Source organism: Bos taurus, chromosome 24 (genome assembly GCF_002263795.3).
Source record: "Bos taurus isolate L1 Dominette 01449 registration number 42190680 breed Hereford chromosome 24, ARS-UCD2.0, whole genome shotgun sequence".
In the NCBI taxonomy this organism is placed as follows: domain Eukaryota; kingdom Metazoa; phylum Chordata; class Mammalia; order Artiodactyla; family Bovidae; genus Bos; species Bos taurus.
Window position 1 is genome coordinate 819,983 of NC_037351.1, and position 18,256 is coordinate 838,238.

The 18,256-nt window shown below is 59.1% G+C and overlaps 1 protein-coding gene across 5 annotated transcripts in view; it reads right to left on the bottom strand.

The window, feature by feature from the left end:
- Positions 1-18,256, bottom strand: part of NFATC1 (nuclear factor of activated T cells 1) — an 87,676-nt gene that overhangs the window by 40,358 nt on the left and 29,062 nt on the right. For all 5 annotated transcript variants that reach the window (XM_024984233.2, XM_024984232.2, XM_005223925.5 and 2 more), the window contains exons 4-7: positions 12,151-12,353; positions 10,065-10,237; positions 8,907-9,047; positions 2,629-2,684 (exon numbers count right to left, since the gene is read on the bottom strand). In XM_024984233.2, the coding sequence (XP_024840001.1) occupies positions 2,629-2,684; positions 8,907-9,047; positions 10,065-10,237; positions 12,151-12,353 (573 nt within the window). The remainder of the gene's footprint in view (positions 1-2,628; positions 2,685-8,906; positions 9,048-10,064; positions 10,238-12,150; positions 12,354-18,256) is intronic.

The window sequence follows — 18,256 nt, forward strand, 5'->3', positions numbered from 1 at the left end:
ACATTCTCAGAGAAATGTTGATGTGTCTTATGGCGATTATATATTTTTTCTTTTCCCTTATATTTCTTCTGATTTTTGATTTATGTATCTTTGTTTTTTTGCTGTTAGGTGTCTAACGTTTTATAATATCTATCTTCTTTGTGAATTGTACCTTTCATCATTAAAAAAATTCATCTTTTTTCATTTAAAATAAATAAGTTAAAAATTTTTAAAGTAAAGGATTTTTAAAAGAAAAAAAATCACCTGCCAGCCTGTGCATTGTTACCTGAAGGTTCCTCCTGCTCTGTGAAGACAAAGGAGGACAGACACTTGGAGGTGGACAGTAATCCAACCCGTCAATAAACACTTCAGACACAAGGTCTCCACACCCCAACCAGAAGGCAGGGACTGGGAGTGTGGGTGACAGCACAGGGCTGCTCTGCTGGGCATTCTTACAAAATAAAGATGCGGGCCGAAAGGCGTACCGTGTCAGCACTCATCCAGAGGAAGAAGCCTCTGCCGACTTCAGACAGAAACACAGCAAGAAGGCACCAGTCTTCCTCAGGCCCCTTCCTGCTTCTCCCTCAGGCCCCCTGGTTCTCTCTCAGGCCTCCTGGTTCTCCCTCAGGCCCCCTGGCTCTCCCTCAGCCCCCTGGTTCTCCCTCAGGCCTTCTGGTTCTCCCTCAGGCCCCCCTGGTTCTCTCAGGCCTCCTGGTTCTCCCTCAGGCCCCCCTGGTTCTCTCTCAGGCCCCGCCCTGGTTCTCTCTCAGGCCCCCTGGTTTTCCCTCAGGCCTCCTGGTTCTCTCTCAGGCCCCCTCCTGGTTCTCTCTCAGCCCTCCTGGTTCTCCCTCAGGCCCCCTCCTGGTTCTCCCTCAGGCCTCCTGGTTCTCTCTCAGCCCCCCTGGTTCTCTCTCAGGCCCCCGTGGTTCTCCCTCAGCCCCCCTGGTTCTCCCTCAGGCCTCCTGGTTCTCTCTCAGGCCCTGCCCTGGTTCTCTCTCAGGCCCCCTGGTTCTCTCTCAGGCCCCTCGATACTCTCTCAGGCGCCCTAGTTCTCTCAGGCCCCCCGATTCTCTCTCAGGCCCCCCGGTTCTCTCAGGCCCCCCGATTCTCTCTCAGGCCCCCTGGTTCTCCCTCAGGCCCTCCTGGTTCTCCCTCAGGCCCCTGGTTCTCCCTCAGGCCCTCCTGGTTCTCCCTTAGGCCTCCTGGTTCTCCCTCAGGCCCCTGGTTCTCCCTCAGGCCCTCCTGGTTCTCCCTCAGGCCCTCCTGGTTCTCCCTCAGCCCCCTGGTTCTCCCTCAGCCCCTTGGTTCTCCCTCAGACCCCTGGTTCTCCCTCAGCCCCCTGGTTCTCCCTCAGCCCCTTGGTTCTCCCTCAGACCCCTGGTTCTCCCTCAGACCCCTGGTTCTCCCTCAGCCCCTTGGTTCTCCCTCAGGCCCCCTCCTGGTTCTCCCTCAGGCCTCCTGGTTCTCCCTCAGGCCTCCTGGTTCTCCCTCAGCCCCTTGGTTCTCCCTCAGGCCTCCTGGTTCTCTCTCAGGCCCTCCTGGTTCTCCCTCAGGCCTCTTGGTTCTCTCTCAGGCCTCCTGGTTCTCTCTCAGGCCTCCTGGTTCTCCCTCAGCCCCTTGGTTCTCCCCCAGGCCTCCTGGTTCTCTCTCAGGCCTCCTGGTTCTCTCTCAGGCCTCCTGGTTCTCCCTCAGCCCCTTGGTTCTCCCCCAGGCCTCCTGGTTCTCTCTCAGGCCTCCTGGTTCTCCCTCAGGCCCTCCTGGTTCTCCCTCAGGCCTCTTGGTTCTCTCTCAGGCCTCCTGGTTCTCTCTCAGGCCCTCCTGGTTCTCCCTCAGGCCCTCCTGGTTCTCCCTCAGGCCTCTTGGTTCTCTCTCAGGCCTCCTGGTTCTCTCTCAGGCCCTCCTGATTCTCCCTCAGCCCCCTGGTTCTCTCTTAGGCCCTCCTCCTGGTTCTCCCTCAGGCCCCCTCCTGGCTCTTCCTTAAGTGTGAGCAGCCACAAATACCACGGAGGCCAAGTGTAAGATGGGCACCTGCAGGCCCTGCGCCCTGCAGAGGGTAGGTGGGCACAGAGGACCTCGGGTCTGCAGGTCCCCCTGGCTGCTGGCCAGCAGGACAAGCAGGTGGAGCAGCACTTAGATCTGACCTTGAGCTTGTGTCCTGGTGGGAGGACAGTGCGTGAGGAGCCAAGGACGCTGGTAGAAACCCTGGGCCCGCATGGCCAGGCAGTGAGGGGTGGGGCTCAGGCTCTGGAGAGGGGGTCCTCCCAGAGGGCAGCGAGTCTGGACTCCCTGGTGACAATGGCCAGTGGAGACCGCAGGCTCTGGGCATGTGTGTGTACCTCGTCTACCTGGTGGGGGCCTGCAGCCCAGGAGCTGCCTGGCTCTCTGCAGTCACCCCGCGTCCGCGTTGTCTGCTCCCTGCGCTGCGCGTGCAGAGACCACTTGGGTCAGGAGGCACTTCACAACCATTTCTACTCCTTGTTCTCTCTCTTTCTGTGTGCTCATCCGTGGTTCATTGCAACAAATCAGAAGCCATGTGCCTTGGGCCAGGAGCCCCTGTGTAGTCAAGAGCCTCTCCAGAGAGCAAGTGGCCCCCTAGGCCGTGCGTCCACTCCCCTTACCCCCACAGCCACCCGTCTGGCCCACACTCACCGGCTTACACAGGTCTCCTTCAGTTTTTGCCTCCATCTCCCAGATGTGGTGCCCATCTGCAAGAAAGGATTTGGGAAGTCTGTTAATTCTGTCCCAATGGGGCGGCCCCCAAATCACACCTGGACGCAGGCAGATGGGAGTCCTGCGATGAGAGGACCCTCCCTTGCCCGGCCGGCTCAGCAGCAGCTGACGGGAGTGGGTCCCTGCATGACCGATCAACCACAGAGTGGATGCCAGGACCCCAGGGGAGAAGCTCAAACAGACCTGACTGCAGGTCTGGAGCGGGGGCCTGGAGACCCCCACTCTGCAGGAGGGAGCCCTTGAGCATCCCTAGCTAGGGCCTTGAGCGTCCCTAGCGCCAGCCCTGGAAGGGGTCTACGCTCAAAGAGGGGGTAACCCAGGAGGAACGCAGGCAACCCAGGTAGGAAGGCCATCGTCTGGGATGTGAGCCTGAGTGCAGGGCACACAGTGGGAGCTGGGGCCTCATTACCTGGGCCTGAAGTGCCCTCATAGGTCTTGGGAGCAGGGTTATTCTAATGATCGTGGCCCTAGAGCCACGGGTCCTGCCCTGCTCAGGGAAACTGGGGGCTGAATAAGAAAATCCTCTCTGAGACTACTCCTTGCTACATCAGGACACAGAAATGCAAAACACAAGGTATTTTTAACCTTACCCCGTGGCCGTTTGCATGTTTGAAAAAATGAAAAGCCTCCAGTGCCTGTGAAAGAAAGGGCCTATTGTCCCCGGGCCAGGCCCTGGAAGGAGGCGAGGCCCAGGACCCACTGGCTGGAGTGACAGAGCCGTGTTCCCGGTGCTAGGAAGCCCCTCTGGCAGGAGTGCTTTGCCTACAAGGCCTAGTCGTTATTTGGAAGTAACAAATGTCAATCTCCTACATGGACCTCTTTGCACTTTTTTATAAAGTCGCTCCCCAAATGAATCGTTACATCTAGTAATGGTTCTGGGCCTAGTTTTTGCTTTCTCTCTGTTTTCCAAGAAGAAATGTATGTGTTACAAATACTAAATTATAAATAAGTTAAACAGCATCGCCTTTTTCTCCCTCACAGTGCTGGCTGGGCAGGGGCGGAGGGTGGAGCAGAGAGGAAATGTGAGTCACAGAGAGGCCTGGACATGCCAGGCCACACCAGCCCCTCGGGACACCGAGTGCCCCCGCAGAGCATCCAGCAGATGACCCACTAGGGGATCAAACACTGCTGGAGCCAGGGGACCCGCATCCGTCTCTCCTCTAGGAAAAACCAACAGGAGACGGAAAGAACACCCCCGCCCTTAAAAGTGCCAGCATTCCGCAAGCAGCACACAGCTCCCATGAGGGCAGGACTCAGGGAAGGAGCGACCCCAACTTGGGCGATAAATGGCAGAGGGTCCCTGGTACGCGTGGAAAGCACCGTGGACACGGCTCCCGTGGTGCGGCCCAGACCCGCTATGGATGCGCCACTGGGCCCCACCCACCCCCACCGGTTTGAGGAAACCGAAATGACTCTTCCTGTAACCAAGCTTCCCACGTCCTTGGTGCCTTTTAAAAACAACAATTTTTCTTATGACAAAGCCCATCGTTACCCCAAAACAGCCGTTAAGTGTTAAAACCTGAGCAGCTGGGGCAAAGCTTTGCAACTGCTTCTCCTCTGGTCCATAGAGGTTGACAGACCCCTTCACCCAGCATCCACTGCCCACCCTCCAGGAGGGTCCGCAGACCAGACCAGCCTCCCGGGAATGGGCTGCAGGCCCACAGGTGGAACAGCCACCACGGGAAACGTGGGTGTGCAGCGGGCGGTGGGCGTGCGCACGGAGGACAGGCGCGGCGGGAGGGGCGGGGCGACACCATCCCGTCCAGTGCGGGCCTGGGGTCCAGCGGTCCCACCGTGCAAGCAGATCCACAAGCTGACCAGTCTGGCCACCCGCACAGGCTCACAGCTCTGTCGCAGCGTCTGAAAAGCACAGATCCCTGGAGCCACAGAGAGACGAGCACAGAGCAAAGGGGAGAGGCAGACGGGCCACTGAGGTCCGGCTCACAGGCACAGGGCTCCCACGTCCCTCACCCTGGCCTGGGGGCTCTGGCCCAGTCTGTGTTCTGTGGTCAGAAGTGCACACGCAGTCCTGCTCCAGGAGGAGGCCGGAGTGGCAGCCAGGGTGGCCCGTGCCTGCCCTGTGGGACCCCCACACGGGACACTCCCAGCGGCCCCCACCCCGCTGACTGCTGACTCCTTGCACTGCCCCGGCCTGGGTCAGGTGACCCCTGGCCTCTGGCATGCTTGTCTGCAAAGCTGCTGGGAGGCCACCGGGTGTGGAACGCAGCCGTGGCTCCTACGGGAGGGGAGGCCGCAGGCCTGAATGGGCCTTTGTGCTCCAGCCTTATCAGGAGCTCGCTGGCCTCCTCAGTAGGAAACTGTGTGCAAGCCCAGGAGTAAAAATATTCCGAGTCATTAGGGAATTCCCTGCAGCCTGAGTCATCGGAAAGGCTTCCCCGCCACACCCGGCGGGAGGAGCCGGGCCTGGGAGGGGCTGCCCCGGCGCACGTCCTGCTCCACGCTCCACAGGGTGGGGACCGAGCAGGCCCGCCCGACGGAGGCCCGAGGGTCCCCAGCAGCTGACCCTGCCTGAAATGCGCTGGTTTCCAGCCCTCCGGGGGACCAGGGTGGGGGTGCTGCCTCTGATGCTCACATGGACAAGCAGACGTGCCTCTAGAGGGAAGGAAGGTCACTCCTTCGCCCAGGGGAGGGACGCGCATGCACTCATGTGAGCCCGCACACAGACCCACTGCGCATTATGCGTGACACCAACAGCCGTCCACGGCGAGCGACAAGTAGGACGGGCACCCTCTGGCCTTCAGAGGGTGATGTTCTGATGCCCTCACGGGACACTTGGAGGACCTTGCAGGGTGGCCCCCTGCAAGGGGGTCCCCTGACCATGGGAGAGCCGGGAATAGGATGCCATGGCCCCCGACCCCAGCAGGGCCCCACCCGCCTATCATCTGCATTGAAGGCACTTGGGAAACAAAACCCCCCAAGACTGCTGAAAACATTCAGTTCAGGGTCGTGGGAGGACCACTTGGCTCCGAGGCCCAAAGTGAGAAAAAGCCTCCTGAGGACCAGAGGGGCCTGGCTGCTGCTCTTTTCCACCCACTGAGGATCAGCGCTGTTTCCTGATGGTCAAATCCTGGGCAGTGGCAGGCCTTCCCTGCAGGAAACAAGTCCTGCTTCTGTTGCAAGGATTTAGGACTGAGGACGTGATGTTCTCTTCTAGGTCTGTGACCACGTGGGGTTTGGGACCTCAGTAATAGGTGTGAACAGGTCTGGCAGAGAGGTGGTCTGGTCGTGTAGCTGGCGGTCACGCTGAACCCGATGATCCTCCAAGTCTGCACCCTGGGTGGTTTAGCCCTGAGCCTGGGCAGATGGGACCTGCCTGAGCCTCAGTGCCAAGGGGTCCCCCTCGAGTCTGGGCCTTGAGGAGGCACAGTGTCCACTGGGATGCCCTGGGGACCACGCCCGTGCCCAGCCACACACAAGCTGCAGCGGACCATGTTGCCTGCTGAAGCCACCAGCTCTGGTGAGGTCTGCTGAGCTTCACAGTTTCTAGGAACCGCATGGAAAGGCTGGGCTACACATCACTGACTTTAAGCATCACAGTCGAGAACCTGGTAACATTCATGGCGGTGCAAGCTCCAAATCCCTGGTCTCTCCCGATCCCCCTCCATGTAGGCACTCTCTTCGTGTCCTCGTATTTAAATGTTTTTTATGTGTTTTTAATGTTTGCACATGTGCAAGTATATCCCTCATGCATAAGTCTGAACAGAGCCCCCTGACCTCCAGCAAGAGACAGTGCGGTGGGGGGAGCATCTCAGCATCCTGCTCCTGCCAGGCCTCCCAGTGAGTCTGTCCCAGGCCCCATGCTCAGGGACGTCCACTGCGGGAGGTGGCATCTGGCTCAGAGGCCACAGCTGTCCTCCTTGAAGGGAAGGCCCTGTGGCTTCTTGCTGGACACTAAACCCTGAGCAGAATTACAGGGTGGTTCTGGAGAGTCTCACCACGAACGCAGCTGAGAACACGAACATCTCAGAGATGAGAGCGGCTGCTTCGCGGCTCTTTTTGAGGGGTCCCCTGACCATGGGAGGAGCCTCGCTCCCATGTCCTGAGGGCCATCTTCCTCCGGGACCCTGCTTGGTCACACAAGGTAGGCACAGGTGACAGCCAGCCCTGGCCAGGAGGAATCTTGAAACACTTAAGAAACTCCAAGTACTGCTCAGAGCAGCTGAGGCGACACGGTGACCAGACACCCACCTCACCCAGCGTCTGACATGAGACAGGCCGGCCACAGTCCTGCTCCTGCCCACAGCCAGCAGCTCCTGGACCAGCCTCACCACTCACATGCCAGCCTTGCTGCCTCCAAGTAGGGGCTAAAGACAGAATCTTCCAGCACACCAGGCACCTCCTCAGGAGCCTAGAGGATGACCAGTCTTTCAGTCTAAATTGACTTTAGTGGTTTCTCGCCCCAAAATCAACCAAGAAAAGCCCAGTAACTGTTGAGGCTCATCAGGAAGCACGTGTGCTCGGCTAAGAATGCACGCTGGACACACGGGACTGGCGTGGACGTGTGTGCAAATGTGCCGGCAACTTGGTTTAGACGCAGACGCAGTGTGACAGGACGCACAGCTGCGTGTTTACACTGTACTTGTCATGACGCACCACGTGTCTGCGGGATGTCTGGTCTCCACCCACTTACTGGTTTCTTGCCCTCTGCCCGCCAGACATGGAAATGCTGCAGGAGACAGCAGGCTGGGGACAGGCCAGCGTGGCAGCGGGTGACAGCAGCACTGAGCCCGCCTGGGGCCAGGGAGCCGGGAGCCCAGCGACCTTGACAGCCAGGCGCCCGGAACTTGGCTTCCAGCTGCAGGCAGACGGCCACCGTGCAGACCCGGGACCAGGCCGCCATGACCGAGGAGCCCGCCCCCGTCCACGATCGGCTGAGGAGATTGGGAGACGCCTCACGGTCCCATCATGGCACCCAGGTCGAGGTCAGGGCTGACTGCTCGAGGAAAGAGCCCGGGGCGCTGGCCAGCTCCCACTACACACATCTCCGAGTGCGGTGAGGACCCCGCCGCCCACAGGCTGGGAGGGGGTGCCCACGCACACATTTAGAACACAAATGCTGAAATTATTTCAAAATTCACCTCCTCCAAAGAGGGGCGTTCTGGTAGTGCGAATTCTTCCCCCACCACTGTACTCAGGCGGGTCTTCTCCCACCTGTAAAACAATTTCCAATCACAGGCACAATGGTGCAGGCAGAATGAGGTCAATGTGAAAGACTCTCAAGCCCGTTTTGACTGAAGCACTTAAGTTTCCTGCAGACTGTACAAAATCAACCCCATTACGGAGGCTGAGAGTCTCCGTGGTTTGCGGTCAGCAGCAGGGGCCCTGCCCTGGGCTCGAGAGCTGGACTGGGGCTCAGAGGAGCAGCTGGGCAACTGGCTCCAGAACCTGGCCTGCGGGCACTCCCTCCCAGCCTGTGGGCAGGGGCACCCCCTCAGGCCAGCCCCCCACAAAGAACGTGCTCTACAAACACACCCCAGGGTATGAGAGAGGTGAGGCAGCACGCTCACCCTTATGACCATGTGGGCCGGGTAGGGCTGGGCAGCCCTGGGGCAGGAGCCCTGCTCCCCCCAGCCCTACTCCCACCCCCACCCCTAACCCCCTGCATCCATCCTGCAGCTCAATAATAGGCTGGTCACCTGGTTCCCCAGACACCAGAGAGCAGAGAGCCTTTCCCTTCAGACCTGCAAGCGAGCATACACACACAGGTCCATGTGCATGCACACACAGGTCCATGTGCAAGCATACACCCGCATGCACACACACAGGTCCATGCACACATGTGCACACACACACACGAGTGGCTGTGGCCCCAAGGGGCACCATCATTGAAAGCAACCAGTGTCTCCTTCTGCACTGCGGGGCGCTGTGCCACCAGAACGAGTGGCACAGAAACGTCTCTGGGCCCCAGTGGGGTCCCCCATGGCTTCTGTGCCCATTGCACAACAGGATACCTGCCTAGGATGGTCTGCGGTTCTGAGAAAGCCAAAGACCAGCAAGAGCTGGTTGGAGCCCCTGAGCAGGCACCTGCTAGCTGGGCAGATGCAGGCCCCACACCCGCAGCCCCTCAAAGCCACGTTGAGGAAGCTCTGGGACCGTGCATGGTACCCTCTCCCGCCAGCCAACCTCTGCCGGCACCCAAACAGCAAGCACTCGATGCTGGTTTTAAGAGGAAATACCTGGTGCTTTCTCCACAAAAATGACCTTGGAGTCCTGCAGAAAGTTGTGGCCGGAGAGGACCATCCTCTTCCCTCCGAGGACGGGGCCGCTGGCCGCACTCTGCTTCTCCACCAGGGGCAGCTCCTGGGCCGAGCGCTGGGCTGTGGGGGTGCAGCGAGAAGTGAGCCAGGGAGACCCCTCCCGGGAGGGCTGGTCCACCCACACCGCCCCAGCCCCTCCTGGGCAGCTGGTCCACCCACGACGCATTGTCAAAGGGAAGGCAGCATGCCTCTGACTGGTCCACGCGGAGACGTGTGTGCGTACATATGTGAGTGTGTGTGTGTGCCTCTGTGGGAGTGAACGTGTTCCGCTAGAGTAATCACCTTTGAAGGCCCTGGGGAAGCTGTGGGGAGTCCTGCAGGTGAGGGGGGACACAGCCTGCCCACCAGCAGCAACAGGGCGATCCCCGGGTCTAACCGGGTGGGGGGCCCACAGAGCAAGGCACCCCAGGCTAAAGTCGAATGTGGAGGGCTGTCCATGGTGGGCTCTCAAGGGCTGAGGGCACAGGTGGCCAAAATCGGGATATGGGGCAGAGGTCTGTGTAGCAGCAACAGCGAAGATACACTCTGCGGCCCCCAGTGACTGGGGTCCTCACACAGCCCCCAGTCGCCAGGGTCCTCACATAGCCCTCCCCACTGACCAGAAGACCTGAGATGAGGGGCCTGCTCCTTCTCACGGGGAGAGACCATAGAAAGCTGGAGCCACCCGTAGCAGAGCCCACGGCCTGGGGATGGCCATCTGGAGACTGGACAGGAGGGTCCAGCGAGAGTGGACCACGCGGCAGAGAGGAGCCGTGAAGGAGGGGCCACGGCGGGCTGTGAGGGAGGGGCTGCGGGGCAGAGGGGGCTGTGAGGGAGGGGCCACGGCGGGCTGTGAGGGAGGGGCTGCGGGGCAGAGGGGGCCGTGAGGGAGGGGCCGTCAAAGATACCTGACTGACGTTCAGGTCAGAGACAAAGGAATGAACCAGGATGCTCCCCGAGGCGGCAGGCAGGCGAGCTGTGAGGATGGGGATTGCGACACAGCACACCCCCTGGGGCGGGGCAGAATGTTGTGGGCTGTGGGAAGGGAAGGGTCCGGCGGGACTGGCCCTCGGCCTGGACACGGGGCGGGGCACTCACAGCATTCGATGGGGTTGGAGGCCACCTGCAGTGACAGCGTCCGGCCGTTGGGCTGCGGGATGTGGACGCGGAAGACCAGCCGCACCCGCGTGTTCTTTCTCCCGATGTCCGTCTCCCCCTTGCGCAGCTCGATGTCGGAGTTCCTGAGCTTCAGGATCCCGGCACAGTCGATGCTGTGAGATAAGAGTGCCTGCCTCAGTCCCTAGCCCTGCCTGACACCCACTCACCTGTCAGAACAGCCCCAAGTCCACCCATCAAGTGGGGGGGCGGCAAAGGAGCAGGACAAGCCAGCCCCTCATGCCCCCAGGTCTCAAGCAGGCAGAGCCCCACTTGCTCAGGGCCCGCCGCAGTGGGCAGGTGTGGACACCCCAGAGGAAGTCTCCCAGGGCGGGCTCTGAAAACCTCCTTCCCCAAGATTCTGGGAGTGTCCCCCCTCAGCTCAGGATCCTGGATTTGCTAGGGCCTCATGTGATTTCCAGAGAAGGCAATGGCACCCCACTCCAGTACTCTTGCCTGGAAAATCCCATGGACAGAGGAGCCTGGTGGGCTGCAGTCCATGGGGTCGCTAGAGTCGGACACGACTGAGCGACTTCACTTTCACTTTTCACTTTCATGCACCGGAGAAGGAAATGGCAACCCACTCCAGTGCTCTTGCCTGGAGAATCCCAGGGACAGGGAAGCCTGGTGGGCTGCCGTCTATGGGGTCGCACAGAGTTGGACACGACTGAGGCGACTTAGCAGCAGCAGCGTGTGATTTCCTCTAGTTTCATTTAACTTAATGATTCCATCCAACACCAGTCTCCAGCACAACAATCCACAGGCAACTTGTCAGATGGAAACTAGCCCTTCCCTCTGTCAGACGCACAGACAAGGCAGCACGGGGCCTGAAGGTCGGGACCACAGCCTGGCCCAGAGTGCTGGGAAGACTGGCCCGCGGTGCCCGCGCTGCCCTGGCCTGAAGGGTATTTCATGGAGTAAACGCAGCCACCGGAGTCAGAGCTGCAGCTGCTGGAGGGACCAGCAGGGTCTCCCAGCCGTCAGCCCCGCTCCTGTCCTTGGGAAACTTAGAATGAATCCCCTCAAATCCCTGAAAAGCCAACACAGAGAGAAGGCTTTCTCTTTGTTTACAACGTAGAGGGTTCAGGAGCTACTTAGAAACAACTGATCAACACCCCACACAAGCCCACACTGTGGCTTCCCACACCCTCCCTCCCCAGCCACGGCCCTGGGCTCCTTCTCCTCCGAGGGACACGCCAAACCCACCTGGGCGCAGGGCCTTCCCACTTGCTGTTTCCCTGCAAAGTTGCTTCGAGGCCGCCCCCACAGACACCCCCCGAGAACCCTGTGTTAATGAACTGCTGCCTTACGTGTTTATCTAGACACACAGGGTGTTGAGGCTCCATTCTGCGCCCTCAGAGGCCCCCAGGAGAAGGCGAGTCTAGAGGGACAACCCTGTCCCCTTTCTCTGCTGCATGTGTAGCTCGGGAGTGAAGGGCAGGGCACACTGTGGTCACTCAGTTAATGAGGCCACAAGCAGGGACCCCACTTGGACCCGAGAAGAAGACTCTGTAGCTTGCTAACCGAGTCATCTCTACACCAAAGAGCCAGGCCTGACCTGCATGTTCCAGCTGGTCACATCAGCAGAAACCCTCAGTGAAAACACAACCCAGACATGCTGGTCTCCATAATGCTTCAACATGAGCAGCGTTTTAACCACTCTTCTGGCTTTCACAGAGCTTTCAGAAAAAAAAGGGTGCCATGCAGGGGTGGGGGCGGGGGTCAGGCGAGAATGACTTCATGTATGTGTATGGCTGAGTCCCTTTGCTGTTCACCCGAGACTATCACAACATTGTTCATCAGCTATACCCCAATACAAAATGAAAAGTTTAGAAAAAAGAAAAAGTGGGTGCCATGTTTGTACACAGAGGGGGCTCGCATAGCTGTGAACTGAGTGGCAACATGAAAACCCTAGAAGGAAACAAGTCTGCCGTCGTAAATGTTTGTAAAGTTTCCTGAGGTGTTAAGCAAAGTGGAAGTGTGAGGAGGACTCCCCTTCCCTCCGAGGGCCGGCCCGCAGCGAGCTTACGTGGCGCGCATGTTGTTCTCCGGCAGCAGCGGGATCTCCAGGACCTTGGTGCTGCAGACGACGGCCTCGTGGCTGGCGGTGGACACGGTCTTGCCCGTGATCCGGTGCACCTGATAGAAGGCGTGTGGCCTCAGCAGCCGGTCGTCCGCCGTGCCGATGAAGAGCTGCAGGGTCAGAGGCTCGCTCTCCACATAGCCATGCAGCTGCGGGCAGAGGAGCGGGGCCGTGAGTGCTGCACCCATGCCGCGCCCGCCTCGCTCCCCGCTCGTGGCCCGAGGCCGGGCCCCCGCCCCCTTCTGGGCTGGACACCTCGTGAGTCGGTGTTGAACACCCGGTTGCCCGTGCTGGAACACGAGCGCACACAAGGGCCGTACACACCTGCACGCATCTGCTTGCGTCTCAGGACGGCAAGAGGGGCCCCACGAGGGGCAGGTGGGGAGGAAAGCCGGGGTCTCCGGGCCATGGCCTCGTCCAGACACTCCTCTGCCCACGCGTGTGGACACAAGCATCTCATGAGGCCAAGCCCCTCCACACAAGCCCACCCCCGATGAATTCAGACATGCACCCAATAGGACTCAACCCACTTTCTCCTACTCAGTCCTGTCCTAACCAGAAACAGGATGCTCCAAATCAGACACACCCGACATCTGCCCGGCAGGCTGCGGGTGCATGGGACCCTGGGGCCTGTCCCATGAGCCCCAGGTCGCAGCCTGTCTTCTGCCAGCTTCAGATCCCACATGGGAGGTGGGGGGGGGGGGCCTGTACACGGCCATTTCAATTGTATGCTGGGCACATGGTCTTGTGTGGGCATAAAACCCATCAGTCTTGGGCTCCAGACACACAACAAGCTGACTCTGCACCAGGAGCTGGGGGTAAGTGCCGCTCCCAGGACCTTCACCAGCTGCTCCTGGACAGACCTCAGGTGGAGTCCCCGCCTCGCTTCCCCCGTACCCCTCAGTGACAGTCCCTCTCAGAAGAGCACTGGATTTGCCTTCCATCCTGTTTATGGCAGGCCATCCTCAAGAGGCAAATCCAAAGCAAGCAGGCAGCGCAGGGCCAGCCCCTGTGCCGATCCCCCTCCTGCAGAAGTGGGGACCTGCCAGGGTCCCGACACAGGCCCCAGGAGGGTAGCTGCCGACATAGGCTCAGGGGGCACAGTGGGCTGCTCTCCCCTTCGCGGGCTGTCATCACTGCTCCTTGGACTCATGGTAGCAGTTCAGACAACAGGCAGTTCAATGAGCCAGACCAGTGCAGTCAAGAAGGCTGTCGGTCACTGCTTCCATAAGGGTGAGGGCATAGCCACCCACCCTCTGGCCGACCCTGCTCCCCGGGCGGAAACCACAGGAGAACTGGCCCTGCAGTGGGGTTGTTCTCAGGTCCAGCTGATACATGAGCCCCAAAGCCCCTGCTTAGATGAGGCTTCAGGGGGATCAGTCCCCGCCCCGCCATCCAGGCTCCACCTCTGTCCTGTGAGAAGTCCTGACAGTCACTCCACAGCCACAGGGCAGGAGGCCAGGCTAGACGACCGAGAACTTCCAGGCAGTGCCGGCTTGGGACTTGGGACTGTTTGGAGGCGGACTAAATGCAGACAGTTCTCAGACACACAAGGGGGACAGGATCAGTGACTGCAGAAACGGGACACCTCCAGGTCCAGCAGCAGCTGACCTCCATGTCCAAGACCCTGCTTGCTGTTTCTAGGGCTCACTTTTTCCAAGCTGGGATGTCAGAATGGAAGCTGAAGGTCCAGAGACAAATGAGCCGGAATTTCATTGGCAGGTCTGGCACCAGGCTCCGGCACTTTCTCTGCCCCGTGTCTCGCTCCTCCTTGCAGAGATCCCACTGCTTGCTTCCCTGGCTGGTTTCCACTTCTTTCCACGACACCCAGTTAGCAGCGTCCACCTCGTTCCCGCCCTCGGCTGTGGCCTCCCCAGCTCTCCTGACCCCACAGTGAGGAACGAGTCTCTCTTCAGCCCAGAGAAGTGAGCGCGTGCTGCTTCCAGCGTGTTTAAAACCAGCAGCAAACCGTCCATCAAGACGCGCTGACAAAGACCCAGCTACTGCACTGACTTCACTTAATTAAGAGATGAAGTCACTTGTAAATTCTGAAGCCTCAGAAGAGAATCCAAACAATGACAGGCCACTCTTGAGAGTCACGCACACTCATCAAGAAGAGTGCCGGGGCTGCGCACCCCCCACGTGGGAGGATGAGCCGGGGCATCAGGCCAAGAGCCGGGCCAGAGAGGGATCCGCACGGCACCTCATCAGGGCGGGGCTCGCGTAGCCTCATGGCTCTGTCCATCCAGCCCCGTCTTCCGGCAGACATGGTCTGCACAGCCTTACAACAGACAATACGAGACCACAGGCCACCGAGCCCAGCTCTGACTGCGGCTGGATCGCGGCCCCAGTGAACGAGTTTACAGCTTCAGGTGAGCGTCCGGCAGCTGAGACTCCCAGCACCGGGGACTGGCGTCGGTGGACGTCTCTGGGGAACGGTCTGTAGCACCCGAGTAACATTTAACAGCCTGTGTTTGTTAAATGTCATGGGCTGCAGAGTGGCTCCCGGGGCATCTGAGCATCACTGTGAGATCTTATGGAGACGAGGATGCAGGTTGGGCATGCACACAGGTCGGGCGTGCACATAGGACGGGTGTGCACACATGCACACGCCGCACACGCATGCTCACAGGCTGACATGTGCACACGTGCTCTCCAGACTCTCTGGGACCCTGGAGTTGCTTAAAGATCTTATTTCCTGGCAGGAGCAGCAGTTTCAGGCATCAGACTCCCTGTTTTTATCGTCTCTGTCTGTGACACGGCCCCAGGCACCCATGGGTGTGCTTGTTTTCAAAGTGGGTCTTTCCTATTAGAACAATCTTGTGTTCATCCTGACCCACAGGGTCTGACCCGTACGGACCAGACGTGTGCCCGATGGGCAGTGAGCAGACGGAGTGAACTGGTCTCAGGCCTGTGGCTGGTCCCCAAGTGTCCACAGCAAGAAGAGAGCTAGCAAGAGCCTAAGTTTACTGAGAGACCTAACGTCCACTCGCTGTCCTCCCGGCCTGCTGCATGGACAGAGGCTGACATGGGGCCTCTCCCACCTCTGAGGCCATCAACACAGAGAACCTGCTGGGGCTGCCGAATCCTGATGGTGGGTCCTCCTGACAAGGTTAATTCTGCAGGAACCGCACGCTCTGCCCACCAGGGCGGACGTGCACTCTCCTAGATGGACCCACGAGAGTCTCTGAGCACAGTGCTGAGTCAGGGAGGGTGCTGGGAAGCAGGATTGGCCCCCCGGCCCGCCCAGCTGCTCTCTTCCGTGCTGGGGAGCCCGAGTCCAGTCTTCTGCCAAATCCCCCCGGCCCGCCCGGCGCTCTCGTCCCTGCTGGGGAGCCTGAGTCCCGTCTTCTGCCAAACTAACGAGTTTCCTGAGCAATCTGTGCTGGACTCGACCTAGGTTTTCACAACAGGAAACGTGAATAAAATCAGAGACTGAGGAAGAGACGAATCCTGCCTCTCAGTATTACATTCTGTGACATTTAATACAAGAATATGTAGGCGAGGCTTTGACCAAGACTTGCTCATGCGTGGCCACGGCGTGTTCCTTGTGTCAGGAGGGGCCCCAGGGCGGCACGTGGTCTGGCCGGGGTCAGACGGTCTGACAGCAACAACTTCGAATCCCACAGGACTCACTCTGGGGCTTGGCTCTGCCGGTAGGCAGTGCATTGTGGGTACAACGCTGCCTTTTTAAAAACATGCCATTTCAGTGAAAATGGGAATATTTAAGGCTTAACCTGGGAGGTAAACATCTATTATTTAAAACATGAAGCTCATTTTAAGAGAAGTCATTTAAATACTTCACATGTTCCACTGCATGAGTTTTCTGCCCCTGGCAACTTATAGTATCTGTCAAAATAATATTTATAAAATTACCTGTCATAGCAATGACCTCTCTTTGCTTCAACTTAAACTAAACTGGATGTATTATTCCATTTTCAAGGTACGAGAGCTAGTGAGTTTTCTACACACAGAGATGTTTGTTTTTAGCTGCTGCGCTCAGCTCAGCACTTACACGGCAGGATGACAGGTGAGGAATGATTGAGGCCAAATTTACCGGACGCTGAAATTCCCACAGCACACACAGTGGCAGCAGCGTCGTCAAACAAAGGACTAGTTTAATTGAGTGAAATTACTTTCAACTAAGTTTCCAGTTGGTACAAACATATACCGAGCAGGGATCCTAGTACACAGTCAAGCAGGCAATTTAAAGGGAAATTATGCGTTTAACCCAGATGTAAAATTTGCATCTTCACGCAATACCCAAAGGAGCTCTGCAGGAAGAAAAACTCCAGTTCACAAGCTGGTTCCACCTTTTTTAACCGAAATTTTCCCAGTACTGGATTAACTTGAGAGACTGCCGTGTGAGCTTTCGGCCTCCAAATCTGCAAGAGGGCTTCCCCTCAGGGTGTCTCGCGTCCTCCATGGCCTGGGAGGAAGGACGGCCCCCCGCCCCCCACGTGAGGTTAGCTCCCTGCAGACCAGACCATGGGTGGGCGGGGCCGACGCTGTGACCCGAGCCCTCGTTCCTCAGGACAACCTCTCTGAACTCACTGTAAATATTGCACGATGGATGGGGGCAGTGGCCACTCCCCAGGGGTTTGGGTAGGCAGAGGTGTGACTCTGGAGGCCGAGCCTGGATTGTGGGTCTGCCACCAGTGACCCAGAGGCGCCGTGGGTTGGGCCAGGCAAGAGGGCCGATGGAGGTGCCGAGAGGCCAAGGGCACTGCCCGCCAGATGCCCACACGCCCGTCATCGGCCTGCTGCCAGGCCAGCCCCAGCCCTGGCATCGGGTGCCGTGGAGGGGATGGCTGCCACACAGCAGCTAGGGCAGGACTGTGGGTCCTGCTGGGTGGGGCCCGGCCTACATAGGGCGGGGCTGGCCACCTGAGCCGACGCAGAGTAGACGGCTGTCCCGCAGCCCAGAGCCCAGTGGCTCTCGAGGGAGAGGAGACGGAGGGCCCAGCTCACTGAAGACCGTGCTCCCCACCTGGAGTGTGTGGACGGGGTGCTTCCGACTGCCCGGCTGCACGCGGGGCAGGGGCAGTGCTCGGGGGCGAGCGCCGTCCCACCTGGAGCCCCCCACAAAAACAGGCCCATGAGCACAGCACAGCAGGAGGAGGGGTAGTGCCGGGGGCACCTGGCGTGGGGTCCGGCCGGGGCCTGGGGCGTCCCTGCTCCCCAGGCGCTGCTCAGTGTCTGCGGCATCAGCAGCGGCCGCAAATCCCAGCCCTCGTTTCTGTTGTTCTCACTGGCTACCTCACGCATTCTCGTGCTGGTGCCCTGTGACCTCGTGAGTGGGCACCTCTTTGCTTCGGCAGGAGTACAAATGGCAATCCCCTGCTCGGCACAGACAATGACCACATGTTGCAGGGGCTGAACGGGGCCCAGAGCTTCTGCAGAGCCCGCCCAACAGCAGTAGCTCCCACGGCACAGGTGTGTCTGCGAAGAGGGAGACCGTCCAGGTCTGTGCACGTGGCCGAGAAAGAAGGGCAGGAGGGAAACACCACCTGCCTGGGAGCTGCAGGAAGAGTGGAGGGCAGGCGCCCCTGCCCTGCGGCCCCGTGAAAGACTGATTCACTGCAAGGGCAGCTTGGTGGGGTTTTGCTGCAGGGAGGCCGGGTCAGACCCGCGTCCAAGTGGCGTCTGGGCCCCCAGGGCGGAGGGGAGCCAGGCTGCTGCATCGGGTGGTCTGACCCTCAGTTCCCCGCCGGGCCCAAGGAGGTTTGCGGTCAAACGGAATTTCTTCTACTAGCGTCTGTTCCTCTGGCTTTTGTGAAAACTCTGGTTTCAGGTTAAACGATCCTGTCTCCAGAGTAGAAAGAGATGTCCACTTAGAACAAATCAAATTAAAAAAAAAACGGAGTGAAGTTCAGAGTAAAACAAAACACACCAGAACATCAGATGAAGGAAGCGTTGCTGTCTAGCCGCAGTACTGAGACACTCCCAGAAGCCCATCTCTTGAAATGCTGATGCTTTAGTACCTGGGGCAGGTGGTGGTGGCGGGGAGGGGTGCCACGTGAAATGAAAAGGGATGATCACGTGACATGCT